General features: G+C 36.5%; 1 protein-coding gene across 1 annotated transcript in view; it reads left to right on the top strand.

Annotated features, from left to right (window-relative positions):
* LOC122545044 (triadin-like) overlaps positions 1–11,357 on the top strand; it is a 103,915-nt gene extending 92,558 nt beyond the window's left edge. Inside the window, exons 19-20 of the mRNA XM_043684249.1 lie at positions 3,500–3,532; positions 6,390–11,357. Coding sequence (XP_043540184.1) covers positions 3,500–3,532; positions 6,390–6,547 — 191 coding nt within the window. The 3' untranslated portion in view covers positions 6,548–11,357. The remainder of the gene's footprint in view (positions 1–3,499; positions 3,533–6,389) is intronic.
* Positions 11,358–16,774: the final 5,417 nt, after the last annotated feature.

The raw sequence follows: 16,774 nt of genomic DNA, 5'->3' as shown, positions 1-16,774 counted from the left end.
AATAGCAGGTGTCTTTTCCCTACGGCAGGGGATTTCAAGACTGGGTGAGAGGAGAAAGGTTTAAAAAGGACATGAGGGACAACATTTTTTTACGTAGAGTAGTTCATGTGTTGAATGAACTTCCAGAGGAAGTGGTAGATGCAGGTACAGTTCCAACATTTAAAAGACATTTGGATAAGTCAATGAATAAGAAAGGTTTGGAGGGATATGAACAAAGCCCAGGCAGGTGGGACAAGTTTAGTTTGGGATTATGGTCAGCATGGACTGGTTGGACCGATGGGTCTGTTTTCATGCTGTATGACTGTATCAATACCAGGTTTTGAACAAATAGACAAGACTGACATCCGAGTCTGGTATGGAATAAAAGCTGCATTATCAGAGGTGCCATCCTTTAGATGGCTAACCAAGGACCAACGTATTTTTATCACCAGATTCAAAATTCTTAAACTACACATTTAAAAACAAGAGGGACTTCTCTTGATATCAGTTAGAATTGTCTCAATCTGTACCATGAAATATATTGGTGGCTTGTGATGGTATGCATGAGTCATTGCTGTAATATTATTCTCTTTCAAACAAACTTATTTATAATTTTTAAAAGTTATGTTAACACACATTTTCTGCAAGGGCATTGATTTGTGCAAACCAACCCACAGTTTCAAAGTTCAGCTCTGACTGGGGAGCCTTACCAGCTGGGAATATGTATTGGAAAACTTATGCCATTTGTTTGAATTTAACAACCATTTATTTTGTGGATTGAAGATTATTAAGTTCATGTTAGAGCTCTTTGGGGGTACTCTCCAGGTGAATAAGGCTGCCGTCTGGATGTGTGCATTTGGGAAATCAGCCCTTTGTGAAATGAGTTTCCTTTTGAGGGAGAAACACAATTAAACTCAATGTATCTGACCTTCCATAGGGATTATTTCTATCGTCTGCTGTAAATTCAGGGAAAGGTCCGAAGAATTCCATATTAAACTGTAAAAATCTTTTAGCCATTCACATGATGGGAATCTATTCATAAAATTTAATTTGTTGATTTTGAGGCAGATCTCCCAATGAAATAGAAACTGAACAGAAAAGTAAACCAAGTACCTAAATGTAGAATTGAAATTGACTCTTCCAGTTTATAAGGAAACAAAAATAATCTGAGGTTTGGGAAACACATTTTCTGCTGAACTGAGCTTGGTTAAAGATATAAATAAACATATAGATCAGGCAAAGCTGAAGAGTAGCAGATGATGTACCCACTGGAGAACAAATAAATTGAAGGAGACACAATACGACAGACCAGATCCAAAAGCTAAGATTAAGTTGCTGAAGCAGTTTCTGTTATTTGAAGATAACATTAATGGATTGATATTACTCACATTGAGTTGAGCTGGTTCTGCCATTTGTGGTGAACACTGTGACAATGGAATTTACGTTGGTAGTACACTTCTCATGAGGGAGTCAGAGTTTGAAAGACTTTGTGACTAAGTGTAATCATTAATATTGGAGTGGACTCCTGGTGAAGGGCTTTTGCCTAAAATGTCGATTCTCCTGCTCCTCGGATGCTGTCTGACCTGCTACGCTTTTCCAGCACCACTCGACTCCTGAGCCAATTTGTAATATTTTCTTATTTCTATCCAGGATTTAAATTGTAATTTATAGTTTAAATTTGACTAGAATTTGCCAATTAACTCACATTTAATTTGTGTAAATTCTGGATGTTGAAGTATAATATAAACAGTATTCACTAATCAGTATTAAAAAAAAACCCAAAGAAATGCAGATGCTGGTAATCAGAAACAGAAACTAAACTGCTAGAAAAAAAATCAAATCTGGCTGCATCTATTGAGAGAGAAACAGATTAATGTTTCAGGTCCAGAGACCCTTCTTCAGAACTGTTTGTAGTTAGGAAATGTTTGGTGTATACATGTTGAAGATGGGGTGGGGGAATGGGGGAGGAATAAAGATTGGTATGATGAAGCCCAGAGAGACAGAGAGAGAGAGAGAGAGAGAGAAAACAGTGGTTGGACAGACAAAGGAATAGTTAATGGTCAGCCTGAAGGAATCAATAGCTGATATTAGTTTGGTCTCTCTCTCCCTCTGGGTGAGTGTGTCAGTGTGAGTGAGGAGGGGAGTGTATGTGTGCATATGACAGAAAGCTTGTGTCTGAGTGAGTGAGTCAGTGAGTGACAGAGAGTCAGAGTCAGAGAGACATAGAGACGTAGAGATAGAGAGTCAGAAAGACAGAGAGACAGATATACAGTGGGGTCACCTGTAATGTGACATTAACCCAGAGTCCTGATTGAGGCCATTCCCAAAGCTACCAAACTCTGCTATCAGCTCCTGCATTGTTGCTTGTCCCACAGTCTGCCCAGGAGGATGGTCACCTGAAAGTCCAAGGCTGAATGTCCTAGGCCACTGAAGTGTTCCCCGACTGGGAGGGAACACTTCTGCCTGGTGATTGTTGTGCGGTGTCCATTCATCCGTTGTATAGTGTCTGCTTAGTCTCACCAATGTACCATGCCTCAGGGCATTGTTGCTTGCAGCGTATGAGATAGACCATGTTGGCTGGGTCACATGAACTACTCACTGCGTACACGATGGGAGGTGACCCCATGTGTAATGGTGTTACCAGTGTCAATACTGTGACATGTCTTGCAGCGGCTGCTGCAGCAAGGTTGTATGTTCTCACACATACCCCATCACACTCACATATACACACTTCACCAAGCTTACACACTATCACGTACACTCACATCCACACACTCTGTCACTCCTACATGCTCACACATAAGCTTATGTGAATTTGTTTTTGCAGAATTACATTTTGTTTTGCTCAGACACTGCATGAATCCATGTTAAACTCAAACTATACAGAGGGTTTGTCAGTCTGACACAGCATTGGGATGCAGATAGACTTCACACTTATTGTTTAAAAAGGTAAGTATCTAGAAAATGTAATTTAAAAGAAGTTCTGGGAGTTACATCTAAAAGAACCGAAACCAGCACATTCCATTATAAAAGATAAAAGTTTTAATCTAAGATTGTTTAGTGTATCACATGTCCATGACACTGGACTCGTTTGGCTATAAATTCTGTGAGCATGATCTTAACCTCCATAACCCACCTGATGAAGGAGCGGTGCTCCGAAAGGTAGTGCTTCCAAATAAACCTGTTGGACTATAGCCTGGTGTTGTGTGATTTTTAACTTTGTCCTCCCCACTCCAACACTAACACCTCCAGGTCACTTAAAGGGCAGTCATAAAAGCTGAAAGTGTAAAACTAAGGGTGGAGATTTTCTGAATGAGGAATTCTTATAATCTTTGTCCCAAGCAATCTGGGATGAGTGTGGAAAGTCAGGGCAGTGGTCTGGCCTTTGAGGGAATGGTGAGATTTCGATGGAATTGTGACCTGTCCCCTCAAGGATTTTGTTTTAACATGTATTTACACATTTGATGTTAATTAACATTGATCGATATCTATTACTGAATCCATTTTTTTAATTTTCTAGGGCAAAGTTCAGTTGCAAGGATGAAGTCTCCAGGTTGGTCATCCGTATAAAAATCATCACATTTTTCATGTAGACATAGATGAATTAAATCATTTATTTTGTACCAATTTGCATTGAATTTTAGTTTTAAAATGAAAAAGAAAATTTTATTAGTTTGAGTCAGCCTAGTTTAAGTGAACATTAGTCATTATGTGTATTCAAGGTTAAGATAGACATACAGGCAGATTTTTAAATCAGTATTGGAAACAAGGATTATCAGATCAGTCATGATATCATTGAACAACAGAACAGAGTTGATTGGCCAAATGGCCTATTTCTGCTCCTTCATCTTCTAGTTTTCTCTTTTCAGAGGCTTGATATCCTAAGTTGGCAACCTCCATGCAACAGCCTGTCAGTACTTTCAAAACTTAGTCCCATCATGACTTATATTCATTTCAGAAGATGAGATTTGGATGTCATATCGAGTTGATGCAATTTCTTTTCTAAATATGTCAAATTTAATATCTTAAATGAGCATTACTTTATTAAACTTGCACCAAGTGTGAAGTGACATAAATCCTTAGAGACTGCTATCTCCAAATATCTGCTCTACTATTCACATTCAATCATTTTTATTTTCCAATGGAACAATTGGGTTGCTGTTTACCAGAAACATTTATGCAATTATTTCCAACAAACGACCTTGGTGTGAAATTTACACAACTTTGAAAATTGATCAAAATTCAGTTGAATATTTTTGTTTCTTGTAGTTGCAATCAATTAGAGATTCATAATGTAATTCTAAAATGAAATTGCATCTCATTCTGGCTTGAAACTTGTTTAGTGACATTGGATAGCTATGCTATTTCTGTAAATGTCACTTTGACTTTCGATGGTAGAGTTAGGGTTTTTTGTGTTATCTATGCAATTATACCTCAATGTCATACTCAGTCACCATTAGTATGCTGAATTTTTAGTATTCAAACACTAAATGTAACCATCAGATTAATTGGCTAGTCAGAATGTTAGAGGACTGACAAAGGGCACAGTTGCCAATGCTGTACAAATTGAATTTGCAAATGAGTTACAACATCAGATCCATGAATTAATTCATGCTTATTTTGCTTCAAGAAAGTTACATTGAAGTTCCCATGCTTAATTAAGAGAAGAGGGTATGTTTTACATAGCCCTATTGTGTGTGTTTTTGGCAGACAGACAAGTAAAAGAGGTTAAGTGGTGTGCCACCACATTCTCAACCACCCCTGAGCTGAGTCCCACAAAATGCTAGATAGGAAGGAGCACTAGTTTCCCTGAGTAGACCAATTCTTAAAAGTAAATTCAGCTTTCCTGTAACTCCATTGTCCTGAATAATGCACTACTCACTCCATAATACTATTAGTGAGAACAGTCAAATGGGAGTTGGCAGATTATGTTTTTCTCCTGGCCTATGTGAAATAAGTCAAAGGTCACATAACACCAGGTTATAGTCCAACAGGTTTATTTGAAGTCACAAGCTTTTGGAGCGCTACTCTTTCATTACCTGACAAAGGAGCAGTGCTCTGAAAGCTTGTGATTTCAAAGAAGCCTGTTGGACTGTAACCTGGTTTCGTATGACCTCTGACGTTATCCACCCCAATCCAACTCCGGCACCTCCACATTACATGAAATAAGGCAGGATAGATGCTGAGAACACCATTTGGAGATTTGCCCTGTCTGCATTGGGGATTCCTCTGCCCAAGATTTCACAACCACTCTCTCCTATGCCTCCTGCCCTCTACAATCTGACACCTTCCCCCCCCCAAATTACAAACACCCCACCACTCTGTCCAACCTCCCCACCTCCAGGATCCCTTCATATCCTGAAACCTGGGATTTGCAGCAGTTGCAATCCCTCTGCCTGCAGTTCCAGCAGTATGCACTACTGAACCTTGGTACTGTAAGGTTGAACAGAGCTGCCAAGGTGGGGTTTACTGCACATGAGGTGGGAACATCACATTGTTAACCAATTGCACCCACCCACAGCTGCACTGATGGCTTCCTTAGAGTGTATCAACCTTTTGTTGACTCAGAGTTAGAGGAGTACCCCAACCCTCCCAGCCCCTGCTGTAATGTAGATCCTTAGTCAAGATGTAGGAGTGAGGTCTTGTTGGCCATTAGGTGTTAAAATTAGACTAGATTCAGCAAAGTGTTATTATTTCAGTTGTGTGACATCTTACTTGTTAGCATCAGCTAAATGAATTCCATATGTCCAGTTGTGGAGTTTCTCCTGTGATCTACTATAGTTGTAATGGCCCCATCCCTATGCAGGGACTGTGAATTACAGGAATCCTGTAAGTTAATGATTATTGCCCCAACCCGGTGACTGGCTAATTCTGTCAACCTTTAACCACCACTTCCAAACCTAATACAAGTGTCACAACAAGTCTTGGGACTTTGGGAAGTCAGTCAGTCTCATCAATTTCCTCCTCTCACCTGTAAAACTGTTTTTTTCACATCCCTATAATAATCTCAGTCAGTAAATAACTACCTTTGTTTGTCCATTTTTAAATTTGGCACAGGGTACTTAACTGTTTCCTGAGCACAGTTCCCAACTATAATTTTGTGCTACTCCTTTCCACTGGCTTGGCTGCTCTGTGGGAAACATAGCCAATGTTTAGCTCACATGTTCAAAACAAGGAAGTAATCTATAAACCAACAAGACTGTTCCACTCTAAAACGTTTAGTAAGCCATTGTGCAATATAGATAGGTGCATTAATACAATGTCTAAATTTATTTTTGAACTTTGATAACATTTGAACATTTGTTTAGGTTCTGTTTAAGTGGTTCCATAATATGTTTTAATAATACACTAAATCTAAAATATATTTTTCATTCTGATGTGAAGTTTTTAATACTCTCCTGTCACTGCAGCAAATCTGCGATTCTTCCAGTGCGTGTCCCTTGATTCTCCCAATGGATATGGGCCTATGTCAAACATTTTCTCATCTCTCCAAAGTCCTGCAATAAACAAACAAAGCCTCAAGCAGAGTGGAGATTCTGAAAGGAAAGTCAGATCTCCTGGACATTAGATAAACAGATAACGAGACTACATGGGAAACTATTCTGCACATTTTATACTGAAACTTTCAGTTCTCCTGCTCTGCTCTGTTTGCAGAGCTGTATTCACAGAGATCACTGAGAAGAACAAAATACTTCAATGTTGACTACAGATATGTAAAGCAGGAAAGATAATCAGTTTGAATGGACTGTAATATTACTTCAGGTTGGAAGACTTAAATATTTAACACCTGTCAATCCTGCAGTGCTACAGCATTAAATTGCTCCTAACAGCTATATGAAATACTGACAAGTGCCTGCATCTCTTAACTCCTCTTCATGGCTTCTTGCAAGCTCCAAGGTGTTATAGAAACATAGAATCACTACAGTGTGGAAGCAGGCCAATTCGTCCATCAAGTCCTCACCAACCCTCTGAAGAGCATCCCAACCAGACTCATCCCCCTGGCCTATACCTGTAATCCAACATATCCAATGGCTCATCCACCTAACCTGCACACCTTCGGACTGTCAGTTTAAAATTGCCTTTCAAATGCTCGTAAAACGCAACATCCCTGTAGCTATGATTTTATTCATTTCAAGCTACTTGTCTTTAATGATTTGTTAATTGCCTGATATGCAGAAAACTAACATTTAGATGGTCTTTCTCCCTCTTCCATTTCTACTTTAAGCAGGGAAAATGTGAGTTCCATCAGAATTCTTGTTTATCTGCTCCAATTATTCTTGTGCTTTTACTCAATGAATTCTGAATAATGCTACTACAGATACAATATTCAATAGTGTGTATAAACTGTGAAGGGTTTCCAATAATCTCTATATATTATAACAAATGCCAATGGACAACAAAACTGTCCATCCAAATTTTCAGTGTGATATTAGTATTGACAATATGCTCTGAAGCATTAGATTTAAAACAAAATTTTCCAGAAAGCAGATTGTTTTTATGGCATTAATTGCCCTTCAGCAATCAAAAGCACTGTTGTGATTAACTACCAGATGGAAACCTTCACACAGAACACTCAGTATTTTACTTATCCTATCCAAAAGCTTTGATGTATTTATTCTGACAGTGCATGGTTTTGCTGGAAATGACTTCACTTTCTGCTCCCTGCTTCTGCAACTGTATTTTCGTACATTCTATTATGCTCTGAAAAAGAAAATGCAGTTATTTGTCAGCATGTGACTTGAATTATTCTTTAAAGCATGCAATTATTTAAAACAAGGAGAAATATCACAATCTGGATTTAGGCAACTGTTGCAGAAGCACAGATAGCAAATTTGTTTTTGGAGCATGGAAGGTCATGATTTGGTGATCTGTGTATTCTTGTGCATTACTGAATGCCAACAAGAATCATAAAAGAGATGAAAGTGTTGTATTTATTGCAGACAACTGCATCTGACTTAAATCTAAAGTAGTCAGAATTTTGCTTGATTCTGATTTCGTTCTAGTTCAGAAAGATTTATCAAGATTCAAGAGAAATGGTACCAACGATGCACTAATAGATATATTTTCATTTGGAAATAAGTATTCTAAATCTTTTTTACACAATTTATAGTAGAGATTTATAGATATTGACATTGCTTGCACTCAATGACACAAACTTTAAAGATTTTGATTTTTGCTTTAATTTGTACAGTTACAAGGCAATATTAAAATAGTAACGAAACCAAAGCATCTCAATCTACTTAAAAACTATGCTTGCATTTCTTCATGTTAATTGTGACTATTGTTTATCAATGTACTTGCAAACAAATTGCCTTGTAAATGTATTTATGATAAATTATTTTGTAACATCTACACGTGTGATTATGGACAGGAACTTCAGTTCTGAGACATATGCCAAAGCACTTAGACTTTAATGGCATCTCTAAGAAGGTCCCTAGTCACGCAAAAATGGAAATAAGATGGAAAATGCTGTTTATAATTCATATTAGATTTGTAAATCTAATTAAGTAAGACAGTTGGACAATAATTAATTTTTACTATCCGGTGTTAAAGAAGAGTTGATAACACTAGCTTAGCACAATGGGTAGTGCAGAATCAATGACATGCTATTTGCAGTTGGATAAGATTTGTGTTATTTGTATGATAAATTTAAGTCATGAAGAACACAGCCTTCCAATTGCTGCGGTATAAATCTGATGAAATCCTGTCATGAAGATGGGGGCAGCCATGTCTGCCCATAAGGAAATAAAAAAAACATATGAGTTTGACAGAGAGGTATGATTAACAGGATAAGAGAGACTGAAGAAAATATTTGACAAAAGGAAATTGTAAATGTTCAGATTGGTGGTGTGAAAACACTATTTATGATCAAGAGAAGCTCCTTAACCTATGAACCTTCAAGGTTATGTTGATCAGTGTAAACAATAATGTTGAGATATGTGCTAAGGGGAAGATGAGAGCAAGTTTTAATTTTCAGGGATGATGATCTAAGAAATAAAAGGGAAAGATAGCACTTTTAAAGTGTACTAACAGGTTCTGTTTTTGAATCTGTGGCTGTGAATTTGAATTTTCTATAATTATTGCTGTTCAATTGCCTGAAAGTCACATGTACACTAGCTTTTAAAAGCATTGAACAGCTGAGTAACGGTCAAGTTTCTACGAAAGTATATAGTGACTACAACTATTAGCTTATGTTTTGTGTATATAAGACCAAGAATTTCAAGGAGACTGTTCTATTAATGGAAGCACGCCAGAGTAGAATAAACATTTGACTATGGAGTCGGATTGAATGATGGTGGAATAAGATTGTTTGCATGGTCTGAGGTCTTTCTAGGGTGTTTCAGCAACATCCTTTCCATCCAGCTTTGCAAGGTGAAAATGCCTACAGCTACTGCCTGAGGTGATCACCTCCCCTCGACCCCCAGGCTAAAAAGATAAAATATGAAATACAGAATGAGCTTTTCTGCTTCACAATACAAGTTGACTGACACATCCTAATTAATTACCTCAACCTGAATAAGTTATGGAGCCTTTCAAAGGCCATCTAAGAGACCCGACACCAACTCTCAGACATTATTATTCTGCTGAGGACTTTTAAATAATTACAGGGTGGAAGTCCTAAGTTTGTATGGAATTCCACCTGTTCTACCACTTGACTCAAGCTGTAGATGCCGTCATGTATGTACAGCAGAACGATGGATTTCCATTGAAGTGAGTTTCAGCTAAACTCTTAACTGACTGCATCAGCTCAGCACTTTACCTGGACTGAAATTTCATAGTAATTCATTTAGATTATGTAATCTATTAATGGAAAGCTATGTGAGTTTAAGATGAACTGCAAAACAATGTCACTTTTGTGGTCATTGATATTTTCAGATTATATTTTTGATTTGCTCTTAAAACTTCACTAAACAGTTTATGTGTTAGATTTATTCACACAAATGTTATTAGTATGAAAGAGAATGAAGTAGATCTTGATTCATGTAAAATTGGGAGTAGACAGCATGTCATACATCTCTCCTGAAGCAGATGTAAACTGAGCTACGAACGTTCCAACCTTTACATTACCCTGCATAGTCAAGATCTACCTTAACGCACTCTAAGAATCAAAAATTATCTTAGGTTTAGTGCATGAGAACAATAGCACCAAATGAAGGCGAATACCTTACTTTTTATGTGTCATTAGGTTTTTGATTTGAATTATGTTTAAGCATCACCATCTGTAGATTTTGAGTGCAGAGTCAGAAATAATGAAAGGTGTCACTATGTTCTAAACAAAGTTGTGTAATGTCTTCAAATTAATTTACAGTTTCTCATACTCCATTAACAAAACAAATGTATAAATGAAAGCTTGTTGTAATTCCTACAGGTTCATGTGCATTTTTAAAATCAAAGTAAATCAAAATTATTATTTTCTGTAAATGAATATAAACAAAAATATGTTAAATATAGAATATCAAGGGAGAAATAGTAGAAAGAAAGAAGCATTGACATAGTAAAATGGGTTACAGATTATTTAAATAAAGTCACCCAATTAAAAATGGTTGCATTTATATAGGACCTTTGGTGACTCAAAGCATTTTGCTTCCAATTTGAAAAAATAGTTCAAATTTACAGTCACTGTAGCAAACATAGCAGCCAATTTTATGCGCAGCAAACCCCACAGACAGTAATGTGGTAATAATTCTAAGATATTGATTCAGGAATTGATATTGACCGCGACATCAGCCTAAATACAATGCTCTTTTTTGAAATAGTACCATGTGAAGTTTTATATTGACCTGAACTGGCGAAAGTAGACAAAGCTTAGCATCTGAACTGAAAAACAGAACCTTCATCAGTGCAACACTACTGCAATGCAGTGTCATCCTCGATTTTTGTGCAGATATATAGCACATCTATCCAACAAAAAAACAATGCAAACTATGACCAGGATGTTTACTGTTATCTACATGATATTTGTTGCCCTAGTATCACCTTGACATACAAGCTTTTCTCTCCTCCAATTCCTATGACCTACTACTCTTCTACTTTTGGGTTGGTTTATAGTATCAAGACTATTGTGATTTGAAATGTACAATGATCTCTTTATATAATTAAACAAAGCCCAGAACATTAAAAAAAAACATACTATCCCAGAGTATTCCTGTATTGTCTAAAAGTCTTAAGGTGGGAAATAATCTAAGTGATCTAATTAGAGTTTGAGGTGTAACAAGGCTTCTGAAATGATTTCAAATTATTGTTCCCTTCCATAAAAGTCCTCTCTTATAGAGCTTCATTATTGTTCAACCCTCAGGCTCTAGGGTAGCACAGTGGTTAGCACTGTTGCCTCATAGTGCTGGGAGATCCAGATTCAATTTCAGTCTGGGGTGACTGTCTGTCTGAGTGGAGTTTGCGCGTTCTCCCTGTATCTGCATGGGTTTCTGCCAGGTGCTCTGGTTTCCTGCTACAGTCCAAAAATGTACAGGTTAGGTGGATTAGCCATGGTACATTGCCCCATGGTATCCAGAGAAGTGTAGGTTTGGTGAATTATCTATGATAAATATAAGATTAAGGAGGGTCTGGATAGGAGGCTCTTCTGAACATCAGTGCAGACTCAGTGGGCCAAATGGCCTCTTTCTATATGTAGGGATTCTAATTTTTTTCTGAGGAGATTCTAAATCCCCCATTTAAGTGTCTTTTTTATTTTATTTTCCTTTATAAACCCCCACACTGCTACCAAACAGCGTTAGTGTATGTACGGATTCTATGATTAACTCCATCATTTTGCTGAGCTGACTGATAATCCAATAATCTTGTATAATTATTTCTATGATTTCACTGTTAATTGGACAAATATTGTGTTACTATTCATTCATATATTTTTAATTGTACTAGGAACAGCTACTTCAACAGTTCAGTAAGTTTATCCAATAAGTAATTAATCCATATGAAGTGAAAAGATCAGAAATTTTATTTCTAGATTGTGCAGAGTTACTAATTTATCAGTGTTGGTTTCTTAGCTTTAGTACCTGCAGAAATCAAAGAATCCCTACAGTGCAGAAGCAGGCCATTCAGCCCATCAAGTCCACTCCAAATCTCCAAAGAGCATCCTACCCCCTCCTTGTAACCCTGCATTGCCCATGACTAATCCACCTAGCTTGCACATCTACGGACTGTGGGAGGAAACCGGTGCATCTAGAGGAAACTCATGCAGATACGAGGAGAATATACAAACACAAACAATCACCTGAGGGTTGAATCAAACCCAGATCCCTGGTGCTCTGAGGCAGCAGTGCTAACCACCATGCTACCCTCCCTTATGGGAGGAGACAATTGGCTAGACTTATGACTGTCACGTCAATCTCGCAGAATGTTTTGCTTGCTTTTGCCTCAGAGTCAGAAGAATAATTTGTCAGTTTGTGCCTGGGCTTTAACACAAAATCCTGCTGACAGTCCAGTGCAGCACCAAGAGAGTGCTGCGTTGTGAGGCAGCAAAGTTTTCGATCAGACATTAAAGCAAGATCTCACAAGATTAACAAGATATTAAAAATATTATGGCTCTATTTTGATGGAAAAGAGAGAGTTATCTCTAGCAGCCTGACTTATATTTGTTCCTTCAATCAATATCATAGAAATAGATTATCTCATTATAAACACTTTATTGATAGTGGAAGTTTGCAATAGGTGAATTGGCTGCTAAGTTTCCTACATTTCCATAGTGACCACATCTTAAATGCAAAATGCTTTAAATTATTTAGCAGTCATAAAAGGAATAAAAAAAAGAGCATTTGGAATATAATTCTAATTTAAATTTTTAATTTTTCTTGCAATTCTTTGAATCTGTCATTACTTTCTTCTTTGCTTTTTTTTCCAAAGCTTGCCTTCTGTTCTATACATGAATGAAAAAATGAGTTGCCTGTTGAAAATTGGAGATGAAAACAAGTTTAAAAGATTATGTTCCGCAAGCTGAAATTAGTTTTCAAAACGTCATTGTTAAGTCAATCGAACTTATTCACTTGCTAATTTCATCTCATCATAGATGCAACTGATCAATCTTTGTTAGTTGTCCCTGCTAAAAGCTGGGAAAGAAAAAAGGCAGACAAATTTAATCAGCGATATGTTCTGGGATCCAACAGGAAAGAATCAGTACATTTGTCTCCTTTCTCTTTAGTATCAGATAGCAGAGGTTGGAGTGAAAATTTAAACAAAGTTGCCAAGAAATGTCAAATGTCAATTAATGATCCCCCATCTTACATGATTGCACATCACCAACATGATCAGTGTGAGTGGTAGCTGAAATAATGGGATGCAAGTTAGAGGACTGCTGCTGCACAGCAGCAATCTGAAGGAAGTAGAATGCCCTTGAGTATTGCAGGTTCTATAATTCCTTTGTTCACAATGTTTCTAAGAAGAAATCAATGAGCCCCTTTGGATGGCTGACCATTCCTGCAATGATTATGATTTAAAATCACCCTCCAAGCGGCAGTGAAGCAAACCGAAGTCTAACTAGATTTAGCAAAGGAGCTGCTTACAAGTAGGTAGGTCACAGAACAGGTTGTGATTGTGCAAGTTATGGATCACAAGCAACAATAGTCTGCATTACTTTTGTGTACTGCAGGAGATTTTGTTTTCAGTCCACATTTATAGATCAAGTTGTAGTGTAATTAAGAACAGGCAAACCCTTGTCAGGAAACACCTGCGTAAGTAGGGAAACAATTTCAGGTCAGTAACCTTGACGTAAGGTTATGAACCTATAGTGATAAGGTCACAGACCTAAAATGTTAACTCTTAATCTCCATACACAGATCTGTTTGACTTGCTATGTTTTCCCAAGTATTTTTCTGTTTTTCAGATCTAGTATTCATGGTATCTTGCTTTTCAATCAAGATTTCCCTTTGGTAGGTGTCTACTATCTACCCAGCTCTAATTTATTTATCACCTTTAATAAAGAAAATTGGCCCATTTGCTTCTCAGTATTGTTATTGGTCAAGATTTGCCAGTAAGACAGGTTAAAAATTGTGAAGACTGTTGCCAAAGGAAGGTATTAAGAAGTGAAGAATAGAAAAGGGGAAGAGTCTTGGGAGGGAATTCCAGAGTTTAGGATTTAATCAGCTGAAGGCACAATCACCAATGATAAAGCAAAGGAAATTGGGGAAGCACGAGCCTAGAATTGGAGAAGAGAGGCTATTTTGGAGGATTGTCAAGCTGGGAAAGGTTACCCAATTGCATCCATTCATAATGGGCAGTGACTGAGCATGCAAAGGCTGGCCTTGTAAAATGGTACAGGCTGCATCTCTGATGCTAAATGCATAGGACTACCTCGATCCCATATGAGCTCAATAATTGCAGGCAATGTCTGCGAAAATTAATCTCCGTACATAATATTAATGTGTTTTATGTTACAAAGGCTGACTCAAATAGAAGATGCAACATTGATAATTCAATAGCATGCCTCCAAGAGCATATTAATAAATATAAAACTGTAACAGTGCCCCACTATAATCAAAGATATATTTCACACCAAATATCTCCTCTCCTGCCAAGATTAGTTGAAGGAATATGAGAGCACCATGACAGGGCAAAAGAAAAGTCAGTCTGGCACAAGTCCAAGTTATTTATTCATCAATTGGTATTTTGGCAATAATCAGAATTTGCATGAAATATTGCTCAGCAAAAGCAAAACAGCACAGAAGCTGTTTTCAGTCATTAAAACATTTTTTGTCTTGATAAATTGATTTTCAAAAAAGACAATGAAACATCCTAAAGAAAATGAACACAACCTGCATATGGATCAAAAGTTAAAGATTGGTTATTTGATAGAAAGTTAATCAATTGCCAGGCTCCCTCAGTTAACTGAATTTTATTCATAAGTCAGCAACAATGTTTAACCGATTAAATATTTTTGGTTTCCTGGGTTGAGGTGACTGTCATGCCAGAAAGATTGCATGGAGCTGCTGGAGAGAGCTGTAGTGTGAGTATCAAATGAAAAATAAGACGTACAGCACATTATTAGTCAAAAATCAGCTTTTGATTTGGAGAAACACAGCAAATCTAACAAGTACAGATACAAATATGTGAATGCTAGCTTTTATGTACTAAATTATTAAATCAATTATTACCTTTAATGGAATTCTTGATTATTTATGAATAAGTTCATTCATCTTTGCACAGCACTTATTTAAAATAAAGTTATTAAAAATATAAAAACTGAAATTAAAATTCACTAAGTAATGGAATAAACTAATATCATAAGCTAGAATAAAACTTGTTTCATAGCAAGGATTGAGGCAAACGTTTTCCACAGATTCAACTGGTAAAAAACATCTAAGGGAGAAGTGTTTTGTACAGTGAGTTGTATTGTCTGAAAGTACCCTTGTAATTTTCAAATGAAAAGCAGTATGTTATTGAAAAGGAGAAGTTTGTAAAATAGTAGGGAAAGAACAGGAGAGGGGGACTTCATGAATAGCTTTTTCACAAAAACAGCACGTATGCAATGAACCAATGATCTCATCACGTATTCCATAATTTAGCAAACAGAAAAAACAAAAGCCATTTAATAAGTCCATTTTATTTCTCAAATTGATAATACTGTGCACATTTTTAAAATAAGCAAAACCACTCAAAACTCTCTGAACAAGTAGTCCATTTCAACCAATTATAGCTTATGTTTTTTCTTCTAATCTTATATTGCTTTTAAATTATAAAATAAGGATTAAAATTACATTTTCAATATGATATTCCTTAATACAATTAATTTAAAACAAACCCATAGACCAGTTTAATGCTTGAAAGCTATTTGAATCACATTAAAAGTCACAATGCGGCAGGTAACTTCGATGCTAAACATTATCTGAAACGGAGTTTTTCTTTTCATAATGCCAAAACATCTATTTAAATTCCTAATGACATTTCAGATATTTACAATATCTTTTTCATTACAGAGTCAAATGAGGTTGAACAATCCCACTGAACACGTTTCAACTTTGGTTGAAATTAGCAAAATATAGCTGTCAAAATATCAACAGTGACCACAAAAGTTGACTTATTGTGTTAATGTGAAATGTACCTCATTTTGGTTGAAAAGGTTGTACTTCAGAAAGTGATACAAGTGGAACATTGAAAGTTTGTTCCTATATGATTAGTGTCATGATTGGTTATTGTGACAGTGGTCTGGATGTTGTTCAAAGTAGTGACAGCGAACCCTTGAGGGTATATCACAGTTTTGAAGCACACCAATGTGACTATTATGAAAGGGCAAAACAAAATTATGTTGATAAAGATATCTAATGTTATCATTTAAGTATTGACTTTTATGCTAAGAGACAAATCTCAAGTTGGTGCTAAACATCGTGCAGCTTACTTTTATCTGTCACCAAGGTGACTTGCAACTGCACAATGTTGTTATGTTGCTGCTGTTTTTTCTTCTTTGTGACAGAGCACTAACAACTCTGTATGTAGTAAAAAATTATTGTAGAGTGTGAAAATTAGAACATTCTTCTGGTTGATGATATTGAATAGAATTATTTTGACTTTTACAATATCTTCACAATAGTTATCTACTATACTTCATAGAAAAGTGGCTACAATTTTGATATGCAATAAAGTTGGTAGTTAACACATTTACTAGAGTTATAGCTGTCTATTATGTGGCTCTGCATTTCATTGAACATAATTGTAAGATAATTTAATTGTATTAAAACATTGATCAGCCAGATAATATGATTTTGGAAAATGTTTTGGTCTGCAACAAACACAAGAATGCTAAATTTCAAGTAATCACAACAGTTAACAGAAAAATGGTGTTAATTGGTTT

This window comes from Chiloscyllium plagiosum, chromosome 3 (assembly GCF_004010195.1).
Source record: "Chiloscyllium plagiosum isolate BGI_BamShark_2017 chromosome 3, ASM401019v2, whole genome shotgun sequence".
Taxonomy (NCBI): Eukaryota; Metazoa; Chordata; class Chondrichthyes; order Orectolobiformes; family Hemiscylliidae; genus Chiloscyllium; species Chiloscyllium plagiosum.
This window is presented reverse-complemented; position numbering and strand designations above follow the sequence as displayed.